This window comes from Muscardinus avellanarius, assembly GCF_963383645.1.
Source record: "Muscardinus avellanarius genome assembly, chromosome: 2".
Classification (NCBI taxonomy): domain Eukaryota; kingdom Metazoa; phylum Chordata; class Mammalia; order Rodentia; family Gliridae; genus Muscardinus; species Muscardinus avellanarius.
Window position 1 is genome coordinate 147668242 of NC_137787.1, and position 22407 is coordinate 147690648.

Below are 22407 nucleotides of genomic sequence, written 5' to 3' on the forward strand. Positions count from 1 at the left end.
CTAAGTTGCCGAGAGCCTCACTAAGCAGCTGAGGCTGGCTTCGAACCTGTGCGATCCTCCTGTCTCAGCCTCCCAAGTGCGGGGATTACAAGCGTGCACCACCACGCCCGGCTTATAACTATTTTTTCTAAGAAGATAAATTTGGCAGTAAAAGAAAGTCTCCTTGGTTTATCAAAAAATTATATCAATATGTTAAAAAGATGAAGTAAGCCAGGCGTGGTAGCACACGCTTGTAATCCCAACACTTGGGAGGCTGAGAAAGGAGGATTGCATGGGTTTGAAGCCAGCCTCAGCTACTTAGTGAGGCTCTTGGCAACTTAGTGAGACCCTGTTTCCAAATAAAATATAAAATAGGTCTGGGAGTATAGCCTGTAGGTAGAAAGCCCCTGGGTTCCATCCCCAGTACCACAAAAAAAAATAAATAAATAAAAAATAAAAGAAGCAATAAATCAAAGAACTATGTTCATAAAAAAAATAAAAAACCTGACAGCTTCAAGCGTGTAAACTGTTTGCAAGAAACAGTAAGAATGAATGAAGGGAATGCCCATCACTTAGACTGCACAGGGACACAGGGAGGAATTAGGGACATGGAGAACACTGTGTCTCAAAGGGAAATGCCCAGGAATTATCAGAATGCAAAAGAAAAAGAAAAAAAAAAAATTGCCAAGCAACCCTGTCCTTGCTTGAAGCCTGGCCTATGAAAAAGGAAACAAACTTGAAGATAACCACAAGGCATCTGGAGGAACTAAGTAGCAGGATTAAAACACGCAAGGGCAATGCACGAACACAAGGACATCCCCCTGCCCTGATTCCACCAGTCCCCTGTACACTCTGCAATGTTAGAGCCCCAGACAGCAGGATTCTGCACTCCTGGAGACCTGCACATGTCTTCCTCTTTCCTGAGGGTGTACTTTTTCCTTTCTATAAGGCTCTCCCTTCTTAAACTCTTCTGTGGCAGAGTCAAGGACCTGGAAGGAAGCAGAACAGGACTCCTCTTGCTCTGGAAAGACCTCCTTGGGCCCTCTTATAGTGATAGCATAATGTTATTTTTCTATTATATACTATAGTGAAAAATTAAAAAAAAAATTAGGAACATCGGCTATTATTGGGGCTAGTTCTCCTAGCTCATGCATCATTAATTTTCTTTCCTATAAAGTTTACCGAGATTTTGCTTCACTAAGTAACTATGGATGGTGAAAGGAATGGCAATATATAATGTCTGAAAACCAAAAATTTTGAAATACAAAGGATCTACTCTTGAATTACTACAGCAGCTATTTGAAAACACTTCTCTTAAAACACGTATAGATAAGTATCCCTTTTGTGTGTCTGTGTAACATCATGGACTGAACTCAGGGGCATTTACCACTGAGCTACAACTGCAACCCCATGTATGTATGTATGTATGTATGTATGTATGTATGTATGTATATGTATGTATATATGTATACAGACATACGTATTTTGGTGCTGCTGGGATTAAACCCAGGGGTATTCTACCTCAGAGATACACCCCAAATCTCATTTTATTATGTTTCCAACTGGGAAATAGGGTGTCACTAAGTTGCTAAGGCTAGCCTCAAACCTGATCCTCCTGTCTTAGCCTCCCCAAGTACTGGAATTACAAGCATCTGCCATTATTCCCCGGGGATATTTATATTTGTCTTACCTGCAAATGCAAAAGCTGCAACACCCAATCCTACAGCTATCAAACTTCTTGCCTATAGAGGAAAATATATTTAAAAGTAAGTTCTTTTTTATTAGTGAGAATAATCATATTAAATCTTACATTTCTCTTTAAGCTTTACTGTGAAGAAAAGAATTTAAAATCTATATCTGCTGCTAATTTTATCAGCTAATTTTCAGTGAACCAAAATAATTCTATAATTCACTTATTTTCATTCCAAGAGCTTTTATATTACCTATTGCTAAAATATTTTCTATAGGCTATATTAACTGTGTATTCAGGGAGAGAGTACTGAGGATTGAACCCAGAGTCATTTTACCTCCAAGCTATACCACTACCACCCCCTCTTTTGTTTTGTTTGTTTCTGAATGGGGTCTTACTAGGTTGCTGAGAGTCTTGCTAAGATGCTGAGAATACCAGTCTTGGGAATGGCCTAGGAACATTTGAGAAAGCTATGATTATTAATATATTCCAAAAATTGGGTGAGGGGTAAATCTGTGAAAGGACTTGGTTTCTGCCTAGAAGCAGGTAATTATTTCAATATAAATTAACCTAGCTAAAGGTAATTAGCAAGTCTATAGGAGAGGGGAACTAGGACTGCCTCATCCTCATTCTAAAGACAGGTTTACATAATAATTGGATAATCTAGCTAGGATGGGAGGAGGGGTCATCCTTGTGAAAGGAAACACCTTGCCATACCTTGCTGCGGGATGAACCTTACAGGGAAATTTGCTAAATCAGAATTATGTATATAAGGTGGAGGTCATGGGTATAAAAAGTCAGGTCCACATGTTGTATCTTTGGTGGGGCATTCATTTGAACCACCCTCCCCCCCATGCCATTTTGGCATGGGGGCTGTAACTATCTTCTATATTTCTATCTTTTCCTCTTTCTCTCTCTCTTTTTTTTTTTCTTCTGTTTTTCTATTTTGGGGTTTCTTTCTTTTTTTTGGTGGTGGTACTGGGGTTCCTGGAAGCCCTTCTACCTCCAGGATACACTCCCACGGGCTACACTCCCAGACCTATTTTTTTTACTTTTTTATGTGGAAAAGGTGTCTCTTAAGCCAGCAAGGCTGGCTCTGAACCAGCGTGATCCTCCTGTCTCCGCCTCCCAAGTGCGGGGATTACAAGCGTCCGCCACCATGCCCGGCTTTGTTTTGGGATTTCTTTGGGGAGTTTTCGGGAATTTATTTCCAGGGGTCTAACAAAGATCCCTGGGGACAGTTTCCCAAACCATAACACTAAGGTCTTAACCCTGTTATCCTCCTGTCTCAGCCTACCAAGTACTGGGATTACAGGTATGCACCACTATGACTAGCTTCTATAGATTATTCTTAATAGTGGGTTTAATGTATTTATCTTCTGTGAAAACAAAAGGTGTATATTTCCTCCTTAATGTTTTATATTTGTGATGCTCAGTTGCATTTGTTTATTTAGAATTTTAATAAAACCTCTGATGTACTTTTAGGAAAGAAGAAAACTTCAAAAATTACTAAAAATGATAATTTAGAAAATTAGTCAATTTCTTACCCTTCATCCAAGAATTCAGAATGTTGGAGTCTAAAAATTTATAGTCAAGCATGGTAGCACATGCTTGTAATCCCAGTACTCGGGAGGCTGAGAGAGTGAGACACTGTTTCAAAATAAAGAATAAAAATAGGGCTGGGGATGTAGCTCAGAGGTAGAAAGCTCCTGGGTTCAATCCCCAGTACTACAAACAAACAAACATACATAGAAAAAACCCACAAAAATTGTAATTCAATTCTAATAAAAATTTTTTGATCTTTTGGTCACAACAGAAAAAGGCAATGTGGCAGAAATCAGTAGTTTTCTGCTTACATCCATTCTCCTTTTTTTCTATAGGGTCAGACATTGTTATTTTTAGTCAGACATGTTTTGTAAGCCTCCCTAAGAGTTTTGATGACTATCTTAACTAACTGTTGGCCTACAGGACCTAAGTAGAGTGGTGTGTGCAACTTTTAAGAAACCCTAGGAGAGCCGGGCGTGGTGGCGCACGCTTGTAATCCCCGAGCTTGGGAGGCAGAGACAGGAGGATCGCGCAGGTTCGAAGCCAGCTGCGCGCGCTGGCTTAGGAGACCCTGTTTCAAAAATATAAAATAGGTCTGGGAGTGTAGCCCGGAGGTAGAAGGGCTTCCAGGAACCCCAGTACCACCAAAAAAAAAAAAAAAAAAGAAACCCTAGGAGAAGGAATGTCCTTCTTTTCCCTCCTTCCTTCTGGCTGGAACACAAAAATTACACCAGAAGGTGTAAAAAAAATAAGACAGTGAGATGGGAGGAAGCTGTCCCCACAGTCACAGAGGTGCCTCAGCCTGCAGACTGCTTCTACTTACAAGATAAATAACTTTTATCTTCCTGAACTACTATAGTTTCAGTTTTTAGATACTTGCAGCCAAAATGAAGAAATGAAACCATAGAGATGTTTCTGCCAGCAGGGCATGGTGGTGCACACTTGTAATCCAAGTACTTGGGAGGCTGAGACTGGAGGATCTTAGGTTCATGGTCAACCTCAGTTACTTAGTGAGGCCCTCTGCAACTTAGTGAGACCTTGTTTCAAAATAAAGAATAAAAATAAATAAATAAATAGGGCTGGGGGTGTAGCTCAGAGGTAGAATGCCGCTGGGTTCCATTCTCAGTAGCACACACACACAAAAAAAGAATGGTTTTGTCCTAGTTTGTGGTGAAACAAGTAAATTGATAAGATTCAGCAATGATTTTTAAAAAGCTAGAAAAATCTCCCTAGAAAACAAAATGGAGCCGGGCATGGTGGCGCACGCTTGTAATCCCAGTATTCAGGAGGCTGAGACAGGAGGATCACAGTTCGCGGACAGCCTCAGCTACTTAGTGAGGCCCCCTGCAACTTAGTGAGACTCTGTTTCAAAAAAAAAAGAATAAAAAACAGGGCAGGGGTATAGCTCAGAGGTCAAATGCCCTGGGTTTCGTCCTCAAACCCGAAAAAAAAAAAAAAAAAAAAAAAGGGATAGTTTTCATACTGGTGCAGGTATTCTTAAGGAGGCTGAGGCTGGAGATGTAAAAGCCCTCTGGCCATTGGTCTTCAAGTTCTATGAGAAAAGACACACCAAGTCTTGGGAAATTAAATCTTCAAAGAGGACTCTATAATGATAAACATTAGCTCAGAAAGGGCAGCTACACAAAAGTGCTCTAACTTTAATATCCATAACGGAGAAATCTAGCGCTCTTTAGAGACCAATGAAGAAATTGCAACAGGGGCCCTCCTTTGAGCCTTTTGCAAGTTCACAACTCCTCCCTTTTGCCAGGCATTCTACATTCTAAAGAGAAGCCACACCTAAAGGATTAAGATGTTAACTGCTAATTAATTTTTCTTTAGATTCATAGAGCCATCTGGTGACCTTCAGATAATATCAGAAGGTGCAATGTCCCTCTCATTCTTTAGTTCTGTGCATCAATTAACACAAAGCATGTAAATTGCTATGAGGTTTACTTGATAGAAAAGTAGTGTGTCTTTCTAAAATGTAAGAACAGGCCCTAGAATCTAGCTCAGTGGTATAGTGCTGCCAGCATGAGGCACTGGGTTCAATCTCCAGTATTACAAAAATAAAACAGTTCAATCTCCAGTACTGAAATAACAGAACAAAGCAACAAACTATAGGAACTAGCCCCAAGAGGAGGTCAACTGATCTTCCAACCAGTAGACCTCTGCTCTGGATGAAGACGGAGCTGCCCTGCAATCTTCCCACCCAATGTCACGGTACCTCCTTTGCCTCCATGGAAAAGCTTTTTCAGGTGCCTAACTGGAGCTTTGGGAACAGCTCCCTTCATTTTCCAGGGTGATGACTCTTGAATAAAACTGATTTTCTTCCAACCAACTTTTGTTCTCCAAACTACTGGCTTTGAGCAAAGCCAGAAGTTCCTCTAGGCTTCCCCCACTCAAGTCTCGCTCTAAACATTTTCAACAGACAGTGACAGTCGGGCAACTTCAGTAAAGGAAGACTCATTCCCTGGAAGACGAGGAAAAGCCAGAGAGGCAGGACAGTCTTTAAGGCTCCTTTCAGGTTGTCAACCCTTAAATATTCCTCAACAGATAAGAGGTAAATATTGTTAAAAATCCCCACGCTTGGGAGGCTGAGACAGGAGGATTGTGCAGGTTCAAAGCCAGCCTCAGCTACTTAGTGAGGTTCTCAGCAACTTATCAAGACCCTGTTTCCAAATAAAATATAAAAATAGGACTGGGAGTGTAGCCCAGAGGTAGAAAGCTCCTGGGTTCCATCCCCAGTACTACCAAAAAACAAACAAACAAAAAAAACAAACAAACAGCTAAAACATAATGGGGCTTTTTGAATACCCATGGTTCATTTAACATAACTGTATAAATGTCACAGGTTTTTCTCGGTTTGGGGGGACACAGATAGGGTAGGCATGAAAAGCTTTATTAGGTAGTAGGTTTCCCAGGAGGGTTACTGAGTCCCTAGTTCAGGAATGGAAAAGAAGGGGAAGGGGTGAGGCTGCCCCTGGTGAGGTGGTCATACTGTCCAGAAATCTCAGCCCTCCTAATGCATAGTCATTTGAGGCGGCTACTGCTTAGTGTGACCACATTAAATTCACCATGCCAGATTTCCCGCTGATACTGAAGCTGCAATGTAATGAATGGCTCCAAGTCTCGCACAGCTGGGGGGGGGGGGGGAATCCCCATCTCTTCTCAGGAGGGCTCTTCCCTGATCCATTTCTTTCCTGGCTCTGCTTTTAACTACCTAACATAAACATCAAAGGATTCCATCAACATGTTCTTCATTTTACTTCCTACTGAAAAAAAAAATCACATATGCTTTATCACTATGGTATTTCTTATTTACTTAAACTTCAGTATTGATCCTCAGGCTAAGAGGATCTATTGTGTTTCCTTTATATACCCAACATCATCTTCGATCCAGTTGCAAGCACGAAGATGTACTTCAATTTTATTTTGAGTGTTTTTTAAACAATGATGCTTTAAAACTAAATTGCCAGTAACGGAATGAGAAAATGACATTGAAAAGACAATATAAAGGCAAAATTGTGAATTGGGCATAGTGTTAGTACCTGAAGCACAATCATTTTCTACCAGCTAGGCAATAGTCAGGTTAAATGTCTAAAATTGCTCAGGTGATTAGATACACACCATAATACATTTGAGAATTTAACAGAAATAGAGAAATGTTGCTATCTGTTTGACTCAGGAAAATTAGGATTTGTGTTGAAAATGAAAATCAGGTAATGTAATTTAAAAAGAAAGGTAGATATATTCCTGTACCCTAGCAAGGGCTAAATGGCCATAGGTGTCAAGCATGTGTAGGAGGCAGTGCATGGTAAATACGGATGCCAGATAAGGCTTTTCTCTTCTCCCCCACCCTTTTCTAAATGTCTACCAGGCTGCCTTGGATAACATTTTGTACATGTTCTATAGCTAATAACACAATACCACCGACTGGGTAAGTTACTAAGGATGCTTATTTTGGCTCACCATTCTGGTCCAAAAGTGAGGGGCCACTTTTGGTGAAGAACATTTTGCTGGCAAGAGCCTTGAGTCCTCACAGGAATTTAAAGGGCAAGAGTCAGGGAGTATGTGTCTATGTATCCTTTTTCTCTCATTTCTTATAACCACCCCTAGGCAATCATGGGGCTCCACCCTGGTGACTTTATCTTATCTAACCACCTCCCAAAGGCCATACCCTTAAACACCACAGTCAGATTAAGTTCCCACCTTCTTAATACATCACAAGGGGGATTAAATTTCAACAGGAGTTTCCGAGGAAGGGCAAAAACCTTGCCATAGCAGGCAAGTTTTAGTTTTGAACATTTCTTTGAAGATTTAGGTGTTAATGATTCAAAGAAGTCCCTAACATTTTCTAAGCCTGCAGAAGATCTAAGTAAATTCTAAGGGCTGGGGATGCAGTTCAGTGGTAGAGTGCTTGAACAGCATGTGTGAGGTCCAAGGATAGATCCTCAGTGCCACAAACAATAAAATAAGATAAAACCTATGACACATTCTCTTGTTACACACAATTAGATTCACACATACTACTATTAGTAGGACAAACTAATCCTTCATTATGCCTGGGTACATTTATACCTGTAAAACCAGATACACGTTCTACTAAAAAACTCCTTGACAACTGATCCTATCAGACTGGTTTTAGGAACACTGGTCTACATAATAAAAGCAGAAAGCCTAAGATCCTGCTTAGAGCAAATTTAGAAATTTGAGTTTTAACAATCTTGTCATGGTTGCCCTGAAAAACAAAGATGTTATATACTCACAAAAAATGTATATGTTTAGTCAATAGTATTTAAGTATTAAAATTTATGGCTTCAAGTTATATATATGTCAAAAATGCCAGAAAGCATAATTTTGATTGAATTTCCTTTGGCCATACATAATGCATGAATATTTTGCTATTTATTTTTTATTTGTTTTGGTACTGGGGGTTGAACCCTGAGCCATACTATTTCTAAACTACATGCCGTAGCCCAATTATATTTCTTATTTGAAAACAGGGTGTCACTGAATTGCTGAGAGCCTCTCAAAGTTGCTGAGGCTGGCTTTGAACATGCAATCTTCCTGTCTAGCCTCCAATCATGTGCCACCATGCCCAGCTATGCATGAATATTTTGGATTTAAATTTTTCAGACATATATATATAATACTGCAAAAACTAAGAAATGGAAATCCTCAATAAAATCAATGGATTGATTTCAAAAGTCCTATGTCCATTTTAAATAGCATCATTATACAATTACAATTCCTGATGGCTGTCAGTCCTTTATTGCTCCTCAATATCACCTTCTTAATGATTAATTAGTACTCTTTCCCATTCCTCATGACTCATTTAAAACGTTCATGGTTTTCATCCATGAAAAGAAGCAAACAATAATCCCACCCTCAGCCTTCCACCCCTTTGTCTCTGAATGCAGGGTGGGCATGCTATGGAAAATCCACGGGCCTCAAAGTGAGCCCGGCCTGGGCTCCAATTCCAGCTCAACATTTACCAGCTCTGTGATCCTGAGCTACTCTGTATGGACCTACTTCCTCATGTATAAAATGGGGATGTAATGCCGGGCGTGGTGGCACACAGGCTTGTAATCCCCGCCCTTGTGAGGCGGAGACAGGAGGATCGCACAGGTTAGAAGCCATTCTCTCTGGCATAAGAGACCCTGTTTCCAAATAAAAATATAAAAATAGGTCTGGGAGTATAGCCCCGAGGTAGAAGGGCTTCCAGGAACCCCAGTACCACACACACACACAAAAACAAAACTAACACTAATAAAATAAAATGGGGATGTAAATAACTGTATCCTAAGATGCTCGTTAAGACTTGATATAATTATGGTCAGGAAACATGACCTGTCGCCAAGCGAACACGGCAGATACTGTTAGCTCTTCCCTCACTCTCACATCTTTGGCCCACTCTTTTCCTGTCTGCCTGATTCTCCTTCAAATTTTCATCTCAAAAGCAACTTTAAGGCGTCCTCAGTGAAGTTCTTTGTTCTCACCTCCTAATCCAAGCAAAACGTTTTAGTAACTCCATACAGTCAGCAGAACTCTACTAGAATAGACACATATGCACGGTTTAAAAATGGCTTACCTATCTAGAATCTCTTCCAGCACATGACCTTTTGAAGGCAGGGACTGTGTTATCTTTTTAGATTTCCAAAATCTACACTTGGCACATCATGATTTTTTGTGTGCATGGGGGGTTGGCACACTGGGGATTGAGCCCCAGGGCATTCTACCTCAGACCTATACCTGTGGCCCTATTTTTTTTAATTTTAAAACAGGGTCTCACTAAGTTGCTGAGGCTGGCTATGAACCTGCAATCCTCCTGTCTCAGCCTCCCAAGTACTGGGATTACAAACGTATATCACTATACTTGGCTACATCACGTTTTCAAAAGATTTGCAAAATGGAATAAAAAATTACATCACCATCTAGATGACTCTAATAGCTTTTATTATCTATGTATTATATGAGTGACTAACATTTTTAAATGGGGATATAAAATGGATAATATCAGTAAATTTTAATTAAGAAAGTAACAATTGTTATGGTGAAATATGTTATGGTTTTGGGAATGTTATGGTTGTGGGGAAACTGTTCCTGGGGACCCCTGTTAGGGTCTCAGGCACAATTTCCCTCAAACCACAACAAAACCCAAAACAACCAAAAACAGAAAAACCGCGGGTTCTTGTCCTGAGCTAAGGATAAGTATACATAGCTCGGACACTTGCCAAAGATTTAAAGAAATTTATTAAAAATATAGAAATACATAAGATAGTTACAGTTCCATGCCAGAATGGCATGGGGGGGGGGGGTCCAAGCCAATTTACCACCCAAAGATACAGCACGGGGACCAGACTTTTTATGCCCATGACCTCCATCTTGTTTATGTAATTCTGACATAGTAAACGTCCCTGTAAGGTTCCTCCCCCAGCAAGGTGTGGCAGGGTGTCTCCTTTCGTGAAGGTCAACCCCTCCTCCCATCCTAGCTAGCTTATCTAATCATGTAGATCTGTCTTTAGACAGAGAAAGGCCTAGTTCACCTCTCCTATTGACTTGCTAACTACTTTTAGCTCAGTCAATCTAAGTTTCAATAGCTGTTTGCTTCCTGACCAAGCCAAGCCTTTCTCTCTCTGGGTCTGCCATTTTGACACAATTATTTCTGAAATATATCTACTAATAATCAGAGCTTTCTCAAATCTTCCTAAGCCATTCCCAATACTGGTACAACAATCAAACCTCAAAATATCCTGGACTAGGTAAATACATCTTTATTTCATCTGAGACAAAGATATGACATTATGGGCTTTGTTTCAAGTACATTTCCTTACAAGAGTGAAATGAATAATCTACTGGTCATGTAGGAAAACAAAGAAATAACTTTAAAAAAAATAAAAGAAAAATAAAAAAAGGGACTCAATTTTTGAAAGGGTTAAGAAATTGGTCAAAACAGTCCTTTGAATGCTACCTCCTTATCTCTGACTGGCTGACTGATTATTAGTTAATTTAAAAATTATTCAACCAGTTTTTATGATGTACCAGTTATGATTCTAAATTCCTGGGATCTATCCGACAAAATCTCTGTCCTTGTAAAGCTATATTTTAGCAAGAGAGGCAGACAATAAACAGAAATAAAGAGAAATCAGTTTACACAGGGATATGTGTACCAGTATTGGGAATGGCCTAGGAAAATTTGAGGAAGTTATGATTATTAATATATTTCAAAAATTGGGCGAGGGGCAAATCTGTGCAAGGACTTGGTTTCTGCCTAAAAGCAGGCAACTATTCCAATGTAAATTAACCTAGCTAAAAGCAATTAACCAGTCAATAGGAGAGGAGAACTAGGCCTTTCTCTTAAGGCAGATCTACATGATTGGATAAGTTAGCTAAGATGGTAGGAGGGGTCGACCTTCATGAAAGGAGACACCTCACCACAACTTGCTGGGGGAGGTACCTTATAAGGTAAGGGGAGGTACCTTACAGGGACATTCGCTACATCAGAATTACGTAAACAAGATGGAGGTCATGGGCATAAAAGTCTAGTCCATGTGAGATCCCTTTGGTGTATTCTAGTCACCCACCCGGGCCATTTTGGCATGGGGCTGTGTTTCTATTCTCTGTATTTCTATCTTTCTAATAAACTTCTTTAAATCTTCAGCAACTGTCCAAGCTATGCATATTTATTCTTAGCTTAGGACAAGAACCCGCAGTAATTTTCTGTTTTTTGGTCCTTTTGGGTTTTGTTGTGGTTTGAGAGAAATTGTGTCTGGGACCCTAGCAGGGGTCGCCGGGGAATGGTTTCCCCACAACCATATTCTCCCAATCCGTAACAACATGTGTCACAGAGAAAAGTAAGGAAGAATTATGCATATGCTGTTACATGTCAATCTATCATATTTCTAGTATAATACTTGTTAATATTGGAAGGCACACATTTTAGCCAATAACTTGGGTCTTAGAGTTATCAGGAGAGTGGTTCAAGCAACAATCTTCTGAAGTGATGCTGGAAATTCAAATGGGAACAATGTGTCTTGAGAGTAATTTCATTTTAAGAATCAACAACCTTAAATATATTGTGTCCTGCCAAGTGTGGTGGTGCATGCTTGTAATCCCAGCATTTGGGAGTAGAGACCAGCTACTTAGTGAAGCCCTTTGCAACTTAGTGCGACCCTGTTTCAAAATAAAAAAGACTAAAAAATAGGGCTGGGGGGTGTAGCTCGGAGACAGAATGGCCCTGGGTTCCATCCCCAGTACTGCAAGAAAAAAATATTATATATATATGGTGTCCTTAGACGCAGTAACTACAAATCAAAACATTTATCCTAAAAAAAATCAGAAAGGTGCATAAAAACATGAGAATAATCTATGCTGTATTATTACTGATTATATAAAATGAGAATTTGAATACTCAACAATAAGGGAATAATTAAAACAAATTAAAACATATTCAAAGTATATATCAACTAAATCCATTAAATAGTGTATTATTAAGGAATGCTTATAAATTATGTATTAGGTATAGAATAAAAGCAGGTTGTAGAAAAGTATACAGAGAAACAGAACAGAGCTAGGGTTGGAGCACGAGGTCGAGCCCTTGCCTACTAGCATGCCCTAGGCCCTTGGTTGCACCCCCAGGACTACAACAACAAAAACAAACCAGAATGAAGTTAACCAAAACACTAACAGTACTTATATATGACTAGATCTACCTGTTTTCAATAAAACAAAGTCCGAGGGACACTCACTTTGGAATAAAAAAATGCAGCTTTCTACTTCTCAACTTCATGACCTTGGTCAAGTTACTTGACCTCTACGTGTTTCCTCATCTGTCTTCTCATGGTCTACCCTCATCTAAGATGAGGATAATGATACCTAATTCTTAGGGTTGGCAGAAATTTTCATGAATTAGAACACTCATAGACATGATAAACAAATGACAGCTATTATAATTACGATATGATAGCATCATATAATTGCTTATTTCTGAATCAGGAAGAAAGCCAGGCATGTTGGCACACACTTATAATTCCAGTACTTGAGAGGTTAAGGCAGGAGGATCACAGACTTATGGTCAGCCTCAGCTACTTAGTGAGGCCCTCTGCAATTTAGTGAGACCCTGTTTCAAAATAATGAATAAAAAATAGGGCTGGGCATGTAGCTCAGAGGTAGAATGCCCCTACGTTCAATTCCCAGTACCACAATAAATAAATAAATAAATAAATAAATAAATAAATAAATAAATAAATAAATAAATAAAATTTAAAAAAGAAAAATCTTAGGAAGACCCCAGCTGGTCAGAAGGGTTTAACAACTTTTTACTTCTTATGTCAGAGGATACTCTGGCCTGTCTACTTTAATATAAACTTCAAATGAATTTTGTTTCACATTCTCCAATAAAAACAAGTGCACTGATCTTTGCTATCTCCATTTCTATCCCTGCACTTAGATTCACACCATGATCATAAAGATGATCTTGCAGTGTGTATATCTACCTCCTTCCTATCAAGTACTCCTGTAAGTTTATTACACCTGTAACATTTCTTAGGGTCTAACTAAATTGCTGAGGCTGGCCTTGAACCTATCATTCTCCTGACTCAGTCTCCCAAGAACTGAGAATACAGACATGTGCCACTGCACCTGGCTTGGAAAGCTGTTATTCCCTTACAGCAGCCTATTTTACTTTAAGCAATTTCTTAGCCTGTTAAGATTAAATTTCCATTACACATTATTTTTTCCTTCCATTGCCTTACACATTTCCTTCCATTTTGAGTTAAGGTGAAATAAATATCAATTCTGCTTTAAAACTGAAGACTTTTTAAACACATCTTGAGCCATCTTAAGACTGACCCTGAAAATTACTATAAAAATCAAGACTTTAAATAATTTCTTGAAATTGGATTTCATCAATATCTGGTATCTTAATGATAAATGCCAATGCAGTACAGTAAAAAGTCAAGGGCCTTTGGAGTTAAAACTGGTTTCATATTTTAGTCTGCTAAGTACTAGCAGTATGACCTTGAGATAGTTAGTTAGCATCTTTGAGCCTCAATGTTCTTATGTGTAAAATGGTGAAAGTAACATCAAACGTCACAGGATTATGAGAAAACGATTATCACATACACGGTACATAATAGACATTCACCAAATTCTTCCTCCTTATCTACTTGCTTGTATATAATGAGTTCAATACATTCATGCATCTTACTTTTATATCTTCAATGAATTAAAAGTAGAAAGTGCCACTGATATTATGGGGCAGGAGACAGATGTGAAAATTTTCAACTTATAAAAAGACCTTATATTTGAAAAGATTGAGTAGAACTGTTTTAGGGCAAAGTCAGAGAAAAACTTATATTCGCTAAAAGTGAATTTATATTGCAAGAACCTAAAAACAATTTTCTCTAGAAATCTCAGTCAAAAATCCTTATCAAGTTGGGTGTGTCTGCTAGAGCATAAGTTTTCCTAAGCAAAGGTGTACTGGAACACTCACATGTATATATTCTCTAAGGCTGCATTCACTTTACAGGAGCAGAGTACGTATAAGTGAGGCTAGATGGGCCAGAGCCTACAGTGTTTACTACTTACCCCTTTACAAATAGGCCTCTGCCCTCTGTCCTTGGGAGTGACACTCCTGGCTTAGTCACATCCTCCAGATACACACCTGGTTTATAGCTTCCACATATTTGCTGTGTCCCCCCCCCCACCAAATTATTAAAATAGATGAGATTAACAAACTTTAAACCCAAAAATTGTTTCTAAGTTGGAGAGTGCCTATGTTATTGGAGATATTTATTAAAAATCAATAAAATGGCCGGGCGTGGTGGCGCACGCTTGTAATCCCCGCGCTTGGGAGGCAGAGACAGGAGGATCGCGCAGGTTCGAAGCTAGCCGCGCGCGCTGGCTTAGGAGACCCTGTTTCCAATTTTAAAAATGTAAAAATAGGTCTGGGAGTGTAGCCCGGAGGTAGAAGGAACCCCAATACCACCAAAAAAATAAAATAAAATAAAATAAAATAAATAAAAAATAAAAATCAATAAAATGGCCCAAACTTGGAAAATCATAGCAGGAATCAGAGTCTTATATATATTCCAATTACAAATATTTATTAGATGCCCATATTTAAAGTTTTTCTTGATGATTAAAAGCGTGGTGGTGCACGCTTGCAATCCCAGCACTCGGGAGACTGAGACAGGATCACGGTTCATGGCCAGCCTCGGCTACTGAGTGGGCCCTCCGCAACTTAGTGAGACCATGTTTCAAAATGAAGAACAAAAAATAGGGCAGGGGGTGTAGCTCAGAGGGAGAATGCCCCTAGGTTCCATCCCCAGACCTGCAAAAAAAAAAAAAAAAAAGACCTTTAAAGCTATCAGCTCATCATTCTATAAAACTCTTTATAATTCTCTATTTTTCTAATCCTCTATTTTTCTCCAACCCAGTTTTTTTTCATTCATTTGTTAATGTAAGCATTCATCAAATACTTATGGGGCGGCAACTCTGTGCCTGGCACTATTGTGGAGCTGACAGAAGATTCGCAAAACTTAGTAGCTGCCTATAAAGATTTATCTAATTTCAGTTAAAAATAGGCATATTCAAAAAGGAAAAAAAAACTACTTTAAATAATGCCAGCAAATCAACTAGTGGGCCAAGTCAGACCTGTTACCCCCAACTAGTAGTTTTAAATATACACATGGAAGAGAAAAAGTACTTTAAATGTTCGACTATCATGAATCAAAAAATTTTGGAAAAGAGCCCACTTAATCATAGCTGCCACTGCTGAAGAGAAGAAAAAAGGCGTCAAAACTGTTTACAAATTCCCCAAGGCATTTTATTCTCCCCAAACAGCAAAGCAATAAATAACCTGCTAGATAAAATAAATTGCCTAAAAGTGTTATAAAATGCTAAAATGTTTGCTTTGAGACTGCAACATTTGAGTTCAAGACGGACAATAGTTATACCAGAGGGAAATTAGAAAGGAAAAAATTATTCTTCCTCAAACAGGGGTGGTAGTTATTATGGCCAGAAGAATGCGATTACTCATCAATCAATTAATACTTAGCATTTGCCATAAAAACATATAAACACTTATTTGGCATATGCCAGGCTTTGTGCTAAGTTCTGGGGGGAAAGTAGACGTTAATAAATTTTTAAGAGACCCAAACTTTTGTTCCTGTTCTCCTTTAGAAGCTATCATGTGCCGGGCATGGTGGCGCACGCTTGTAATCCCCGCACTTGGGAGGCGGAGATAGGAGGATCTCCAGGTTCAAAGCCAGTCACGCTGGCTTAAGAGACCCTAGACCCTGTTTCCAAATAAAAAAATAAAAATAAAAAATAGGTCTGGGAGTGTAGCCTAGAGGTAGAAGGGTTTCCAGACACCCTCCCCCCCAAAAAAAAAAAATAAAAGAAGCTAACATGTAAGAGAAATCTAGAGGAAAAAAAATATGTGTATCAATAGGATATCAGAATCAACATCTCCATTTACTAAGTCACTGCATAGTAAAATAAATTAGTGAGTGTTTAATAAGCAATTAAGTATTCAACATGGTCCAATTACCAACGCCTACCATATAAGTGTTTTTGCCCCAAGACTTCAAATTCTAAGTGCTTACACATATATACATATAAGTAATCTTGATACATTGTAATACACACTATACTAAAAGCTTGTATAATTTTCTAAGAGAATGCATAGGATGAAACAACTCTCTTCTTCTAGGGAAGAAGAATGGGGTCAGAGAAGGCTGTGAGTCAATAAGAGCTGGGTCTTTAGAAAGGCAAAGTATTTCAGTCAGAGAGAAAGCCACAGAAATGCGAGATTTCATGGGGAAACCGGGAGCTCAATGTCACTACAGCATAGGGTGCACAGTACCTAAAGCAAAGAGACTGTCTTTAAAAGCTATTAAAATAGGCTAGAGGAGAAGACTAAGATAAAAGCAATGGGAAAGGAGGGCTAGAAAGAGAGTAGAGCGCAGGCTGACTGGGTGTTGGAAGGGAAGGAGAAAGTGGAGCTGATGATGGCATTATTCTTTGGTATGCTAGAGAAGAGATGATATGTACTGAGCCACATTTTAGATAAGCTGAATTATATGTTTTTGTTTGTAGGACTCATTGGTAGGTAACTGAAAATTATTATTACTTATGGGCTGCTATACCTTTAAGGTTCAGTCAGTAGCAGACTCCTAACTTCATTGTATCTGGTTCTATACTTAAGATTCACACCTAAATTGGCTCAGTTTTTGTCCATCAGAAAAACCCATATCCTGCTATTTCCCTTTTAAAGCTCACACAATAGCTCAGAGGCAGAATGTCTCTGGGTTCAATCCCCAGCCGTAACACACACACAGACACACACAGAGACACACACACAGAGACACACACACACACGCAAATCCAATACCCTCCCAACAAACACAAGAACAGTTTCCTAAAAGCAAGTTCAGAAACTTGAAAAGAAGCTGGGTGTGGTGGCACACGCTTATAATCTTAGTACTTGGGAGGCCGAGACAGGAGGATCACAGGTTCATGGCCAGCCTCAGCTACTGAGGCCCTCTGCAACTTAGTGAGACCCTGCTTCAAAATAAAGAATAAAAAGCAGAGTTGCAGGTAGCTTAGAGGTAGAATGCCTTTGGGATCTATCCCCAGTTCTGAAAAAACAAAACAAAACAAAACACAAAACAAAACAAATAAGACAATGTAAAAAGTTGCATTTAAGATGCTTCAAAAAAAAAGTGGTAGAGCCAGGCGTGATGGCGCATGGTTGTAATCCCCATGCTTGGGAGGCTGAGACAGGAGGATCACGCAGGTTCGAAGCCAGCCTCAGCTGGCTTAAGAGACCCTATTTCCAAATAAAAATAAAAATATAAAATAGGTTGAGGAGTGTAGCCTGGAGGTGGAAGGCCCCTGGGTTTCATCCCCAGTACCACCAAAAAAAAAAAAAAAAAAAAAAAAAGTGGTAGAAAAATTTTTCTTTAACTTCTCAATAAACATTATTTTCTATTATTTAAGCCCATATTTTTTTTCCTAACAATCCCTTTGTCGGCTTCCTGTTGCTTTCAGTACTTCCAAGTTCCCTAAAGTGATTATCAATAATCTTAATCTTCTACCTCCCTGGTCATTGCCTAGACTAGCGATTCCCAACAGAAGCAGAACAGCCCACTGGAGACATCTGAAAATCAATGAGGCCCTTGTTGGCTGCACAATCATTTGGATAGGAGAGAGGGCCCTTTGTGGACGGGGGACTACTGATCTTAGAAGTCCTACAATGCACAGATGAGCCACACAACGAACAACTATCTGCAACCATCAAGATTTATTTTGTGTGTGTAGTACTGGGGATGAACCCAGAGGCATTTAACCTCTGAGCTACACCTCCAGGCCCTATTTTTTTTTTTTTTTTCATTTTAAAACAAGGTCTCTAAGTTGATGAGAATTTCACTACTTACTGAGGCTGTCCTCAAACCTGTGATCCTCCTGTCTCAGCCTTCCAAATACTAGGATTACAAATGTCTGCCACCACATCTGGCTTATCCCACAAGATTTTAAAACATCCCACCGGGCATTAATACCCTGTCTTTATTATATATAAATATATCAGTTTTATAGTTTTCATATAGACTGAACATTTGTAGCTGGGCATGCCTGTAATCCCAGTATCTGGGATTACACATATATAAAATCCACTTACCTACTTTTGTTCAATTTGCAATTTTGAGAAAAATCAACTTGTTGATGACAATGGATGGCCCTTATGACACTTGAAATGCCAATATAATACATCTGGTAGTTTGCATTTTTTTATAGCTGTTGCATATACAGTGATTCTTTGTCCTGCTGCAAAAGCCAGACTCATGATTATATTTCATTACGTTCCTAATATACTCATGCCTGAGCATTTATTTAATCACATGTTATCTGCTAATAAAATACTTATTTTGCCTTTATGTTTCTTTTCTTTTTTTCCCTGTAGTATTAGGGATTAAACCCAGGCCTTAATAAGCACTCTACTACTGAGCGACATGCCCAACTCTCACCCTATGTTTCAACTGGAATGTTGTATTAATTATTCTTTTTTTGTAGTACTGGGAATGGAAGCCAGGAGCAGTCTATCTCCAAGCTACACTCCTAGCCCTATTTTTTATTCTTTATTTTGAAAGAGGGTCTCACTGAGCTGCAGAGGGCCTCACTAAATAGCTGAGGCTGTCTGCGAACCACGATTCTCCTGTCTCAGCCTCCCAAATTCTGGGGTTACCATGCCCGGCTGCTTGTATTTATTTTTAAGAATATATGTATGCCGGGAATGGTGGTGCATGATTATAATCCCCGCACTTGGGAGGTGGAGACAGGAGGATCATGCAGGTTCGAAACCAACCTTGCTGGCTTAAGAGACTCTGTTTCCAAATAAAAATATAAAAAATAGGTCTGGGAATGTAGCCCAAAGTTAGAAGGGTTTCCAGGAACCCCAGTACCACCAAAAAAAAAAAAAAAAAAAAAAAAAATTTATATTTAATATCATTTCAGGGGTTCAGGGGAATCACTAGCCCACAGTTTAGCTTTTATGTGCCTGAACTAGTAAAGAGACCTCTTAACCAATATCTAGGATTCTACACACTAGCTCCTTTTCCAAGTAAAATACCTACAGATGTGGAAATCACCAACATTAGTTCTATCTTCAAACTACCAAGGAGCTCCCAACAGCCTCACCTATCAGCTTGCTACTGAGATTTTTACAACTCCCAATAAAGAGATTCCTTCCACCTAATCTTATCCAGCTTGATCACAGACTGATCCAGAAAGCCTTATTTCTAAGTCAGCAAGTCACAGAGGAAAAAGTGGAGGATTTGGAGTCCTGGGTCTGCCACTTATTAGAGGCATGATCCTGTACCCTGCACAAGTTTACACGTGTGGAGCCTCTTTTCCTCATTTCTGAAGTGAGGATTATAAAGGGCATTCTTCACCAGCGATTGCAGGGAACGACCCAGACATAGCAGGAAGCCAGTCTGCTACTTCAAACTTTTATCGGTTTTGTTCACTTACATATTCCGAGGCCCTGGATGGTACCCGGCACCTAGCAGTGTTCAAGAAATGTTTGCTGTACACACCTATAATCCCAGTAACAAGAGACCGAGGGAGGCAGGAGGATGACAAGCTCCAGGCCAGCTAAGGCAACTTACTAACACCCTGTCTCAAAAAAAAAAAAAAAAAAAAAAAAGTGAGGAGGGTTGTCTGGGAATGTAGCTCAGTGGCAGAGAGAGAGAGAGAGAGAGAAAAGACAGACAAAGACAGAGACAGACAGGGTCAGACAGACAAAGGCAGATAGAATGTTGCTGAAAGCATACTTATTTTCCAAAACCTTTCTAGGCAAACACACCTGACTCTACTGGAAATCCGTCACTAATGTATCAAGTATTGATAACTGAGTGCTCACAATTGAGTACTTTTTAGAATATCTCATCTCTGCTCTTAGGAAACAGAAAAATGTTGAAAAATGCCAAATCAAAATAAACAGTATCACAAGATTATAATGTAAACCAATGGTATGGACTATCAGGGCTGTGCATTTAAAGGCAAAACATATCACTGTAAGCTGGAATTGCAGGGACTGTGGGGTAGAAAAAGACAAAACAGCTACATTTACAAACTTTCTCAATCTGAGTCATTTTTCTTACACACGGTCTAAAAGAACCGTATAATATCCCAGCCTGCCATTCTAGGCATCAAAAAGGCACCCAAAGCAGAATGTGGTGGTGCACACCTGCAATCCCAGTACTAGGGATGCTGGGACAGAAGGATCACCGGTTCCAAGCTGGCTTCGGTGACTTAGGCTGTCAGCAATTTAGCAAGACCTTGTTTTCAGATAAAAAATAAAACAGGGCTGAGGGTGTAGCTCGGTGGTAGAATGCCCCTTGGTTCTTTACACAGTATACACACACACACAGTCCCAAAACCCTGAAAATGTGTGGCTCACAGTTTCCAATTAGACCCAAATTCTCTTCTGAGATTTTGCAACTACTACCTGGGGCACTTTTTCCTCTTCACTGGGCAACTGTTCTTAGTCTTCAAATTGTAGTTTTGGAGGGTTTTGTTTTAGTTGTTGGCTTGTTACTGGGGCCTGAATCCAGGGGAGTTCTACCTCCAAGCCACACTCTGAGCCCCCCCCCCTTTATTGTTGGGTTTTTTTTGTGTGTGTTGTGTGGTACTGGTGGTGGAACCCAGGGGCTTTCTACCTCTGGGCTACACTCCCAGACCTATTTTATACTTTATTTGGAAACAGGGTCTCACTAAGTAGCTGAGGCTGGCTTCCAACCTGTGCGATCCTACTGTCTCAGCCTCCCAAGCGCTGGGATTACAAGCGTGCGCCACCACGACCGGCTTTTATTCTTTATTTTGAAAACAGGGTCTCATTGAGTTGTGGAGGCTGTCCTTGAATCACGATCCTCTGGTCTCAGCCTCCCAGATGCTGGGGTTACAAGCGTGCGCCTCCACGCCAGGCTAATGTCGTTGTTTTGAAACAGATTCTCACTAGGTTGCTGAGTCTCGCTAACTGTTGAGGCTGGCTTCGAACCTGCGATTCTCCTGACTCAGCCACCCAAGGGCTGGGCTTACACGGCGTGCACCACCACGCCCGTGCCCAGGCGGTAGTTTTTAAGCACCCTTCTTCCCCACAAGCGACTTTAACCCCGCCGTATCCTCCACGTGACCCCCCCCCCCCGTGCCGGAGCAATCCCACGAGGAGCCTCCTCCGCCGCGGCTGCAATTGCCTGTTTCCTGGTCCTTAAAGAGATAGAGGCCCTCCGAGCCCGGGCCGAGCGGGCGCGGCGGACTCACCAGTCCGTGGTCGAGGTCGGCGTCGGACCGTTTGCTCGAGGGCGGCGAGTACTCGGCGTAGCGAAGCCCCTCGCCGGCCGAGGCGACGCCGCCGCGGGCAGCCATGGCAATGGGGCGCGGAGCCGCGTCTACGGGGCGGCCGCAGGGACAAACTAGTGAGGACGCGCCGCCTCCGCGGTGGGAAGGGATGCTGCGCGTGCAGCAGTAGGAGGCGGCTGGTTACAGATGCTCTGGCTTCAGCTCGCCGATCATTAGCACCGCGGGGCGGGTTGAGGGTAGGCTCCAGCCCTTTGCAAAGTTTGATGCGGGTCTGATCGGGGGCCTGGAGAGCTCAGGAAGTCTGCTGTAGAACACGGAGTGGGGCTCCGCCTTGCTTCTGCTGAGAGCCAGCTGGGCAGTCAGTCTGCTCACTCCGCCCCAAAATGAATGAATGAATGAATGAATGGCAATATTTAAGGTGAAATTACAGAAAGTAAACTTGTGAGTAAATAAATCTCACGCCCCGAAAATGGCTCTGTGCTAATGTGGATATAGAAGGGGCTCGCTTTATGACATTTTTTTTTTTCAGGTCTGGGGATGGAACCCAGGGGCATTCGACCTCCGAGCTACACCCACTGCCCTATTTTTTATTCTTTATTTTGAAACCGGGTCTCACTGAGTTGCAGAGGGCCTCACTGAGTAGCTGAGGCTGTCCGCGAACTGCAATCTTCTAGTGTCAGCCTCCCAAATGCTGGGATTACAAGCGTGCGCCACCACGTCTGGCTTCGCTTTATGATTTTTAACCAAAGGGTTTGGGATCAAAAATTTTTACTAGCCGGACGTGGTGATGATGCATGCTTGTAATCCCAGCATTTGGGAGGCTAAGAAAG

At 40.6% G+C, this 22407-nt stretch overlaps 1 protein-coding gene across 1 annotated transcript in view; it reads right to left on the reverse strand.

Moving 5' to 3' along the window:
- Positions 1 to 21643, reverse strand: part of DNAJC15 (DnaJ heat shock protein family (Hsp40) member C15) — a gene marked incomplete at both ends in the record, with an annotated part of 59309 nt that extends 37666 nt beyond the window's left edge. Inside the window, 2 exons of the mRNA XM_080719944.1 lie at positions 1670 to 1721; positions 21539 to 21643. Coding sequence (XP_080576070.1) covers positions 1670 to 1721; positions 21539 to 21643 — 157 coding nt within the window. The remainder of the gene's footprint in view (positions 1 to 1669; positions 1722 to 21538) is intronic.
- Between the last annotated feature and the right edge of the window lie 764 nt (positions 21644 to 22407).